We start from the raw sequence: 12,142 nt of genomic DNA on the forward strand, positions 1-12,142 counted from the left end.
AGAATTTTGCCCTATATTTCAAATGCCTGCTATTTCTGTTAAAACTATGCGAATTCTGCACTTTTTTCTACATTTGTAAGATACTACAGAATGTTCTAGTGTGTTCCAGTTTTCTGCTAACAATAACATTTTGTTAATATCCTGTGTTGAAGTGGTGTATTTGGTTAAATTAAACATGGGTGGAAAAGGTGTTGTATTATTGCACTTATTCTCCAATTGTTCAAGTGCTACTACTTCTACTCTTTAACAATACACATACAATGTGCAACATATCAAACTAATCACATATTTTGAAGTACACAGATACTGTATGCGGGTAATGTCAAATGTTGCCTGTTTATGAATCTGCCCACATGCACAGACAGACAAACCCATGGTCATCCAATTTGGTGTGATTAAGCAGGGGGAAAATAGAGCCATACATGTATGTAGATAAAAACCCACACACTTTAATGTGCTTATTTTTGGTCCATGGCCAGTCGCATTACATCAGTATAATAACCGTGAATTTTAATGTGAATACCAAACTCTGCAGGCTGTAGGACGTGTGGTAGTCGTTTATGAGATTTCATGGGCCAGGACTGGGGGGAGGGGGGAGAGTGGAGGTGGAGGAAATAAATAGCCCTAAATACAAATATTTTCCAGCCTGGCAGTTGCATTGAATTTTTAATTACACTGGTTAATGGCATGGCTGAGGTTAAAGACGTCTGTATGAACTGAGTTAATGGAGGCAGCCCGCCTCAGCAATGCAGCAAATCTGCCGATGCAGATGTGGTGGTCTGTTATTGGCAGCAATACGAATGTGTCAAAACATTAGGGGGTTGGTGTGTGGGGTGTGTGTGTGTGTGTGTGTGTGTGTGTGTATGTGGGGTGTGTGTGTGTGGGGGGGGGGGGGGTTAGGAGAGGGAACAAATCACACAAATTGCACAGAACACAGAGCACTGTTGAATAGCATGAAAAGAGTCATTCCCAAATACAATAAAGGACGGTGAAGCACAGGGGGCTGCAACCCCCTTTAGCCTTAGCCTGATTGCAATCAGCACGCTCAGCCAAACACACAGAACGCACAAAACACTTGAGCACTTGATTGTGGTAATGGCCGACTCCCTTGCTCTATTAAAGCAAAGTGACAAACTGGTCCACCCTGACTCTCCTTCTGCCTCCCAGTCTCACACACACACAAACACACACACACACACACACACACACACACACACACACACACACACACAACACACACAACACAGTGGCGGACACTTTTTTCCAGTTTCCATCAAGTTCCAGCACAGATCTTGTTCCCCTCATTGTCAACCTGAGTCTCCCCATGGGCCCTCCATCACTGAGCCGAATAGAATGGACACACACTCCCCCGTCAGCTGAATGATCACAGCCTGCTGTGCCACACCTACGGATGCCATTCCCCTACGGATCCCACTGGCACAGGGACCGAACTGATCCTGGGGTCTGGTCATGCTACCGGTCTCAGGATTAAGGTCGCGGCAGGTGGGTGGGAGGAAGGAAGGGAGTTGACTGCACTGGCGTTGCACAATTTATGTATTTATTCATCGGTGGGCATTAAAAGGTCGGGCAATTTTCCAGGTCGCCGGTCAAACACACCCAGAGAAAAAAGGCGGGGGGCAGCCAGTGGGGTGGGAGTAGTGGGCGAGACGTTGGGAGTGGGTTTCCAGAGATGATCCGGGTGTGATGAGAAGTATCACTTAAACAACCCCCCCCCCCCCTCCCTCCCTCCAGCCTCGTTCCCACTCTGTACCCCTTCCCCCGCAACTCGATATCTGCCAACATGTGCGAGGCTCCTGGGCTTAATGAGTTTGAAAGGTCAAATGCCTCGCCTGGAGATTAATGGCGTGCTCCATGAGGAGAGGTGGGGGCCGGGGGGGGGGGGGGGGGGGGGGGGGGGGTTAGAGGGGGCGCTCCACTCTGCTACCACTCCAACATCAGGGTGCCCACTAATACGTGTACCATACCCGTGCCGGGCTGGAGCCCCCGAAAATGGGCAAAAAGCTGCTGCACAGCAAACTGTGCCAGCCCAGTGAGCTCATTGTGACTCATAAGGCCAAGTCATTGACGAGACGAGGCACAGAGCGAAGGCTGGAAACTGAGGAAATTATGGGAGGCAACAGTGTGCAACTGGTGTGGAGTCACTGGACTGCTGTAACCTGCCAAGCTGTTGAGTGCGGAATAGGGAAATGACCACAGTGTACCTCTACCACAGTTTTAAACAACTGATTTGTTAATGCAATTTCTTATTTATACACTAGACTGGGAATTCATGCACCCTGTAAACAGGGAATAAAATATGCCTTGGTAGACTCAAATATGGGAGAGAACGGCTTGCTTGCATTCTAAAATGCAATGTGTATAGAGGCAGAAGATTAGGAGCTGTGTGCAAAAAAAATGCATGCAACATCTACTGCAGAAACACGCCGTTGCAATGCATCATCATGAATATCATATGACCCTAAGCGCGTGGCCTGATTGTGAACACCAGTGAGGAAAACATAAAGTGTATGGCCTCATGAATAGCCCTTGGGTCATTTTTAAGACATCATTATGTTTGTCAGGGACTGGAAAGACGAGGGAAATCCACGGTCCAGGATATGAGGCAGAGCAGACATTCCCAAACCCCCAACCATTCCTTTTCCCCCTCACAAGACACAACAAAGTGTTCACATGTGTCCAACGCTCCACTGAGGAGATGCTGGACATGGAAAGGCCTTTAAAAGCCACTCCTCCGTGGCATGGGGTGCTGAGCACTGAACATGGCATGCTCAGTGAAGTGAGCCCCGATGCAAACACTTGGTCTGGAGGCCTGGCTGCAGAAGAACAATGGCGGAGAGGAACAGCACCAGACGTTTAACAGAACAAAACAAAAGAAAAAAACAACAGACAGAAGGAAACAGAAAGAAAGAAAGAATGCCGTGTGATCTGTGATCATCTGGTCTGAAGCCAGAGAAGCTTTCTGGGGTCAGCTGGTAACATGTCCAGCCCTATCCGACATGACAGCAGTGATCCTGAACACTGTGCCTTTGCATGCTGTCCTCCACAGAAACACTGCAAGCTGCAACAAATTACACATGTCCTGTCCACATGAATGGCACCATTCGAAATAGCTTGTTTGTAGCCATGTTAATGAGACCTTTAGAAACTATCCTTTAAAGGGAACACACAAACAATACTGCTTATTATAGGGAGAGGGGGGTATAACAAGATATGAAGAGAAAGAAACCCCCTGAGAAAGCAAGAAATCACCTCGTTTCATTAGTATTGACAAACATCAGGACAGCAGGGGATCAATCACATCATGTTTTCAACCACGTTAGCACCTGACAAAAACCTTGAATGAAAATGTAATGGAAGAAAATAAGACAAACAACTACACACAACTTGTGCGTGTTTGGTAAATTGAACTGACGAGCCATCTTCTATCTTTGAGAGGCCTTGAACAGGCAATTCCATGCAAACACACAGAAGGAACATGCAATAAATATGCAGGTCTCAATGTTGCTGATCTAGTAAAGAGCCTATCCATCTCCCTCTTTCTATGTATATTTAACCTCGACTGTCAGAGCTATGGATCCTGTGATTGGTTCATGGGGAGGGTGGAATACCAGTGAAAGCCTATCCATCCTTTGCAAAGGCATACACACACACACACACAAACACACACACAACAAGAGGCTTCTCCTTTAACACAGGGTTCCTGCCAAGGCAGCAGAATAAGGGTCCTTCACCACAAACAAAGGAAGGGCTCCAAGGATCAAGGGAGAGAGAGAGACAAAGGGAGGGAGGGAGGGAGGGGAAGAAAGAGAAAAAGGAAACAAACAAACAAATAAATAAATAAATAAATAAATAAAGGCAGAAAGATAGTCAGACAGTAAACGCTAGCTCCAGAGCGTGGCACCTCTTGCTGCTTAAGAATTTTAACGAGAGTGACCGTGCGTCCGCCCCCACTGCTGAAAGGGACCGCACTGTAAAGCGATGGGAGGACACTCTGGACTGTCAACACACTGGCCAAGTCCCTTTCGGTCTCTCTCACTCTCTCAATCTCTCTCTCCCTTTCTTTCTCTCTCTTTCTTTCTCCCTCCCTTTCTCCCTCCCTTTCTCCCTCTCTCTTTCTCTCTCTTCTTGTCTTTACCAATGTCCAAAATTCCCCTCCTTTGTTTCCCGCACACAAGGTCGCTCTCTGCTCATCTAACAGAGACAGTCATAGACACGGCTGCCAATCTCACAAATCACTCCGACCTTTCATGCTCGGCCCGAGGCACCACCTTCCAAGCCAGTACCCGCCAGTGCCAGTCTGCCAACACAGAGCGCGGGTACAGAGAGAGGTGGTGGGCGGAGGGGCAGCGAGTGATGAGACTACTGTGCCCAAGCCATTAGCACCGCCAGAGAAAGCTGACCGCCCAATCAAGGCACCTGAACGCACAGTCCTGTGTAATTACTCTGCCTGATAGTTAAGGTTGACAAGCTTATTGCCATATTGATCTCACATCAAACGCGGAGCCAGTGATAGACACGGGGGGCCACCAGAATATAACCACTAGAGTACTGTACGTGAAGAAGAGGGGGAGCACTGCACTGCCACGTGGGTAGAGTGAGGACAAGGGAGAGAAGCGAGGTGAAGTGAGAGAAAGACACACAAAAAAAAGAGAGAGAGAGGGATTGACAAATTTAGGCAGTTTGTGCCCAAATGCCTCTCCAAAAGGAATTATAAACATTTTGAATGCAACTAAATAGAGCGCAAGCAGATGCAGGGCAGCACAACACCATCACTGCAGCACTGCAGAGGAGCAAACACAGCAGCACACAAGGAGAGAGGGAGAGAGTATAGAGAGAAGAGAGAGAGAGAGAGAGAGAGAGAGAGAGAGAGAGAGAGAGAGAGAGAGAGAGAGAGAGAGTGAGTGAGAGAGAGAGAGAGAGAGTGAGAGAGGGGGGGAGAGGAGTAAATGAGCTCCCGATGAGATGCCAAGGTGCGTTAGCGTTGAGGCGCTGGAGAATGAGAGAGCACCTCCGCATCGGCAGATTGACTGCGTGAGGCAGGACAACCACCACACACACACACACACACACACACACACACACACACACACACACACACACACACACACACACACACACACACACACACACACACTGTAGAACAGTCAAAAATGAGGGGAAGGGGGGAGGAGGAGAAGGGAGGCAAACCATATTAATGTTCACACGATTCATCTCCCCTGTGGCAACAGCAACCTATGCCACAGGGACCATTCCCCACCCACATTACAACACCCACACTACAACACACACACACACACACTACAACACACACCCTCTCCCATCTATGGAGCTATGGTGTGAGTGTGGGAGGTAATTTGATACTGCTCGGCTGCCTGTACCTCTGACCTTCCACCAAGCACCTCCAGACACTGCCACAGCATGGGGATGAAGGTCGTGGTGAGACCCTGAGGAAGGGTCAGACACAATAGTACTGTGGCTGGATGGTCTTCAGGGCAGCAGGGCCCGTCTGACAGGGCCTTCGGAGCGCGTTGCTTTCACAGCAATTAATCGCTGTCAAAACATTCATTAGAGCAGCGCTTCTACATGCCTCCTGCCAGCATTCCATGCGAAGATTTGAGACACTGACGGCTGATGGCTGATGACTGAGTTTTGAGTGTGTGTGTGTGAGGGGGGGGGCTGGCATTGTGTGTGGAGTTGCCTCAGCTGTGCTCTGGTGCCCGCCAGAATAGTTGCCCCAGAAAGTGCCACGGGGAGCCGGTGATGATCAACACACACACACACACACACACACACACACACACCTCCGATGTCCCAAGTACCGATTAGAACGCTTTAGTGGCCTCACCTGAGCCTCACGCATGCCGAGCTGGCATCACAGCCCACGGTGAACACGCCCACTGGGTACAAGCCTTCACTGACATCCACTCGCACGTAAACTCGGGCACCTAAGCGCAGGCTGTGCTGGGTAACCATGTATGTTGTACCGTTACTCACAGCTGATTAGAGGGCTGAGACAAAGGAAACCGGTTGCTTTGGCTGAGAGCGTCTAATCATGGTCCTACATGGTTCAATACAAATGTTGAGCTGCGATATCAAATATTAACTTAAACTGACTTAAACAGTTATTTTGGAATATTCAGACATAAATAAAAATCCCAAACTACTGAAAGTGTGATGTGTAAGGTTAGAGTCTAGTTTTCGTATTTACCCATTTGTGTATCTATTCTAATTAAAAATGACATCAACCATTCTATCAAAAACTAAAATATTATCTATTGGTCATAAAATCGCCGTCCTTGATTATGACACAGACACACCATATAGCGCTATTGAATTGTTTTTGTCGGCTAATTTGAATTTTGTGTCCAGAGTATTTTGTTGTGTGGAATAGTGTATGTCTATTCAACACGAAAGACTCCGCTACAACTAGACTCGATTGTTGCGGTACTTAACTATTTAATATAGTCCTTGCTGTGTAGCCAACTCATTTCTATATTAGACTATTTCAAATCTATTCACGTCAGACCTGTTAAATTGTCACTGCCACCGACTGATAGCGCATAGGCTCAGCTAAATAAGGCTACTTCTAACATAATATTGTCTCCCATGCCACGTTATGTTTCTGGCAAAACACGCCTTTAAAAAAGCTACGTTCTCTAAATCTGAACAGAATAAAAACTAGTCTCTTAGTAGAAGCAATTTCTTTCTACTTTAAACTTGGGCTACGCGGCAGCACAGGAATTCGCTCTTGCACCTGCAGTCAATTCAACCGAAATGTACTTTATCTACCTAATGCGGAGAACGCTGACAATGGCAAAACGATTCACATACCTTCTTCGGCGTCACAGTCCCTTTGTCGTGTAAGCAATAATATCCAAAGCACCAAAATTATCGTTTTAAAAAGCTCCATATTTGACTGGCCAGGTTCGCGATGCTCTTGGCATGTCTCTGCCACTCGCGCTTGACACACACACTCACACCAGTGAGGAGAGCGAGCCGTTCGCGCGAGTGCGCTGTAGCGCCGCTACGCGCCTTATTTGGTATCTCGGGGGAGGGTGTTAGGAATTAGATTGACATCATCAAAGTGCAATGAAGTAAGATTTCGAAACGAGGGTATGAGAAGGTCGCCTATCAAAAGTCGTTCACTTCAATCGCAATGCCAGGTGTGCTGCTGCCTGAGTGATTCCCGGCTTGTAGAGTCGAGAATGGATCTTCACTTTGGGTCAGTACAATTTCAGCGGCGTATTGATTTTTGGGCTTCTTAGTGTAGGCAAGAATAGGGTATGGCTGGATCCGTTCACCGTCAAGTTGTGGAATCTCTTGCAGTGTTTTGTTTAGCCTGTGAAGGCGTAGTAAGTAACTTTTGATGTAATAAACTGAATGTGCTTCTGGACTTACAATGACGTAACTGAAGGTATGATGAACATTGGCCCTCATTCTCGAACATTTTCTGAAGTTTCTTCTGAAATGTTTCTTACGGGCTTCGGAAAAACAACGTAAGCAAAAGACATCCGCCAAATTCATGCACGCTTGAAAGTGTGGTCCTACGCAGCAGAAGTTTTCTGGGCTGTGCTCCCCCGGAAGAGTTTTCTTAAATTGAAAGCGCGTTCTCGTGCTCCTGAATTTGCATACATACACGCCCTGCCAGCTCCTTATAAGGGCACGCAACCGTAGTGACGTGTGCAGTCGGAATCGACCGAATCTACACGAAAGCAACTCGTAAACGAGTCATGTCAAAGCGCCTAGCGATCACCGTCGAGTTAACGCAGATCTAACTTCAACTATATATGTCTATGACTTGAACGGTGCAGAGATGGACTGTTGCAGGATGTAGATGTGTCCATTCTATTCCACTATAGCTATATCAACGTGATTGAGTTTAGTGCTTATTTATTTATTCACTTACATTTGCAGTGTTCGTGTACATTACATTAAGTCATTTAGCAGACACTTTTGTCCAAAGCGACGTACAAGGGATAGAACAGTCAAGCTACGAGCAATAGAGACCTAGTGTAACAATAAATACTACTTTACATAAGAAATAGAAAAACGAAATAGGAAATTTCGGGTCTTTGGGTCTTCAAAAGCTTCTTAAAGGTAGAGAGGGACGCGCCTGCTCTGGTAGTGCTAGGCAGTTCGTTCCACCAACGTGGAACTACTTGAAAATTCTGGATTGCCGTACTTGCACAGACGGCAGTGCCAAACGACGCTCACTAGACGAGCGCAGCATTCCGGTGTAGTCCTTTTATTTATTTTATTGACATCACGGTGCCTCGTAGAATCATGACTTTAGGCCTACATGTGAAACGTAATTGTTAATGATACTTTAATCCGAGGATCTGTAGAGTTGATGTGAACGCAATCACCAACGATTTCTCACAAATTCATTAACACGGAGAGTTTTCTTAAATGCAATTCCTCAAAAAAACCACAAGATGGCCCATGGGGCCATCTTGTGGTTTTTGAAGGAATCGCATTTGAGAAAACTCTGGCCGAGTTACGACTGCTATTTCGAGTTCGGAAAGTCTTCTGAAGTTCAGAGCAAATCCCAGATGAGAAAACTTTCATGAATGCCAAATGTTGTCCTAAATCCAATTCAGAAGAAATTCCTCTTAAATTCCTCTTAAATTCTTCTTAACTGCGTTCGAGAATGAGGCCCATTGTTCTCCCCAGTTTTACCATACATGCACTTATGACACGGACAATTGTCAGTTATTCTCCTCGTATGGCATTACCATAGGTCTCAAAACATTTGAATAATTGTTTCTTAACAACAAAGGTAATATCTTTGCAAATTGTGTAAAGCTGTGTCTTCATTTGTTCCTTTTGAAAGTTATTTCTACGGTTGGGTTTTTTTAGGTTAGAGATATAGCAAATTAATAATTGAGTTAGTAATGTTGAATACTGCTCTTACCCAAGGATCTGAGTTATTTATCAGTTGATTTTTAAATAGTTTCATCACGCTCACTGCTACAGATACTCACCCTGGCAATCTCAGTAAACTCTATGATTGTAACAGAAATGTAAAGCACATTTACTAAATTGTAGGATATGAGTTAGTTGTTTTTGTGTGAACATTACTCAGCAAAACAGAGTGCAGCCTTGTGCCCTTGAATGGAAGTGTTTTACTGGATGTGAACGACGAGAGCCAGTACATAAACCTCCACTGGTGCCCTGAATCAGCTGATTTATTTTAATTCAGTCACTTCAGCAGTCTGGGAACACAACCACAAGAAAATGATCTTAATTACTGTTCTTTGAACGGCCTCGTTGTTTTTAGAGGTTAAAGAAAGAGCATGTTTTTTTTGCATTTGATTTTCCCTTAGAACATTCTTGGCATCCTGCTCCCTCTCTCTCTCCAACTCGTTAGTTGCTCATTCGGCTGCTTCCTACAGTGGGGGGAAACTCATAAAAATGTCTGGTGAGCAATCTTAACTGTCCACCTCAATGTCCTCAAATGCGATCCAGACTGATGTTGACCCCCAGTGCCACGTGACAATTTCATGCTGGGTTACCTCTTAGTGTTCTCCCATCCTGACCTGTAAATAAAGAGTGCATTCGGGAGGGGACTTGCAATCAGTCACTTGATCTTTGGCTCTGTGAAATGTTTTCAAGCCTCTCAGGTGAGCAGCCGAAAGCTAGTAAAAGATATTATTTTTCGACGGCCTTGTGCTTTAATTCAACACAGGGAGTGCTTCCTGGGCCTCGAGTAGCATGTGTAATCACTGGGCAATCTCAGGGGAGCACAGAGAGGGGGCAAATCCCAGTAGTGCAATGCAGCATGCGCGTGTCGCTAAATTGGGGGCTCTAAACGCAGCCAGTTGAGAGGTGTTAATGCGACTCACTGAGGAACCGCTACTCTGGTGACAGTAACTAAGGAGCCTTTTAAATGGACGCTGGGGAGCGGCCTACGACCCCCACTGTAATTCCTCAGCAGCAGTATGGGATTGCCGTTATTTCTCTTTATCAAAGGCCCCATAAAACGCGATCGCTCATCCTTGTGGCCATTATCGCACTGCACACCTATTGCGAGACATAAGTTGGGCAATCAAAGATAAAAAGCATTCTGGCATAAGGGTAAACACAAGCGATGAACAAGCAGTCCAATAAATACTAAAATCCTGGCACTAAAATTGATTCAGACCTTAGCTTCAGTGGGTGTATTACAGCAGTTTTAAAGTCGGCCTTTTATCATCATAGAAACATTGCCAGACTACTGTGCAGACAAGACTTCAAGAAACTCACACATGCCCTCATCTCCAGAGGGCTTGATGACTGCAATGCTCGATTTTTCCTCCGTCTTCCAGAAAAACATTGCTAGACAGCTACAGCTTATTCAAAATGCAATGGACATTTCACTGACAAACCATAAAATGGTAATGACTATAAAACATTACCAGCCTCCTCAGTGAATGTAATCTAAGTAGGTCACTTTGATCATCAGGAACGGGTCAGATTCCTCTGCATGAAGTTAAAACTAAACAGGGTGATGCAGCATTTAGCTATTATGCTACCTCCAGCTGGATCCAACACCCAGACAATTTGCCTGCTTGTAGTCACTCCCAGATTAAGTCTGTAAACCCACCTACAGCCATGATTCTATTGTGAAGAAAAGTACAGTACATTACACTTTTTAACTCTTTTGCTGCATTGCACGTTTTACTTTCTCAGCTTTGATTGTTGTATTCATTTCACTTTTAAATGTACATGTATTTAATATTTAATTTATTCATATACATCTATTTAATATTTATGTTTTATGAATTTATGTTTTTATAATACACTTTAATATTTTCCATATTCTTAAAGTGTTGTCTGTTAGCATTATATATGCTTTCATAAATGTTTCTTGTGGAGCATTCTGTATTACTTCTGTGTCTGAATTTTGCTGTACATATAAATCTGCATCATGTTGCCCCGCCGAAGCCGCATGACTGCAGTCAGCACTTTTCACTGCAGTACCCCAACGGCTGCCGCTGCTACTCTTGCCGCTGTTGCGACGTGCGCGGCGGCGTTGTGGGAAATGCGACAGACCCGCGGGAGTCTGACAAGTCATTGGCTAATGAGTTGCTGTTGTTCTAATTACCTGCCGTGCCTGGGAGCAGAAACATCCTCAAGGTCATCCTCGGAGCCGGAACGTCGGGGACGCAGCGGGCCACCTTACCCGCCGACGCTCCGCCCTGCGTGCACCCCGCCATCTTCCCCGCCAATTAGGCCTTCACGCGTCACTCCAGTCGCCGTGCTTTATCATAGACTCGTCAAGATCACACCTGCGGCCAATGGTGTGTCGAGCATGAGGAAAGAGGGGAATGCAACGCAAGGTTATTTTAGAGGGGTGGAGATGGGAGGAAGAGGAATGAAACAGGAAAGAGATTGAGATAGAGAGGTAGAGCTGAATTATTCAATGTGGAGAAGCCATGTGGCAGTTTGCAGATAAGAGACATGACTAAGTAATCAGGAATAATAGCATGGGCAAACGCACGCCACCAGCACGATCCAATCTGCGAGCGACGCCAGATTCCAGGAGAAATCGTTTCCCGAGGCGTGTCAGTTCTGAGGCGGTCGCTGTGGGGGACGTAATCCCGGCGATATCCCTTTTCCGAAGGGGTCTCATGCCCAACCACCAAAGCCATCGGCTTTCTCCGACATCATCCCAGATAGGATATTTTTTCCCCTCTCTCTGTCTCTTTTTCCCTCCCCCTCCCCCCTTCAGAATGAAATGGATTATGTGTGCAGGCAGGACAGTTGCACCTAGAGACCGTGTGGAACTGCGTTTTTCGTAGGAACCGTTTCTTTTGTATTTAAATGCCTTTCAGGATGGCAGGGTTCCCGGGCGTTTATCGGGCCTGAATAGGCTCTGTTCGGCGATGGAAGATTAGGACTCACCGCTGTTTCCAATTTATTGACTTCAGACAAGACAGGAGATGGAACAACAGTGCTCACAGACACACACACACACACACACACACACCGTATAGTCACACCTCCCTACCCCTCCATCCACATTTGATTTACATAGTTACCAGTGATGCTGTCTAACCTGTCAACCGTCTGAAAAGAAAACATCCACTTTCCCTGAAAGTCAAATCAGAGATCAGGACTCATGATGACACTCAGTGCC

The 12,142-nt window shown here is 46.0% G+C and overlaps 1 protein-coding gene across 1 annotated transcript in view; it reads right to left on the minus strand.

Moving 5' to 3' along the window:
- Window positions 1–7,199, minus strand: part of LOC105909019 (ephrin type-A receptor 7) — a 107,848-nt gene extending 100,649 nt beyond the window's left edge. The window contains 1 exon segment of the mRNA XM_031585962.2: window positions 6,853–7,199. Within this exon segment, the coding sequence (XP_031441822.1) occupies window positions 6,853–6,931 (79 nt within the window). The 5' untranslated portion in view covers window positions 6,932–7,199.
- Between the last annotated feature and the right edge of the window lie 4,943 nt (window positions 7,200–12,142).

Source organism: Clupea harengus, chromosome 19 (genome assembly GCF_900700415.2).
Source record: "Clupea harengus chromosome 19, Ch_v2.0.2, whole genome shotgun sequence".
Taxonomy (NCBI): Eukaryota; Metazoa; Chordata; class Actinopteri; order Clupeiformes; family Clupeidae; genus Clupea; species Clupea harengus.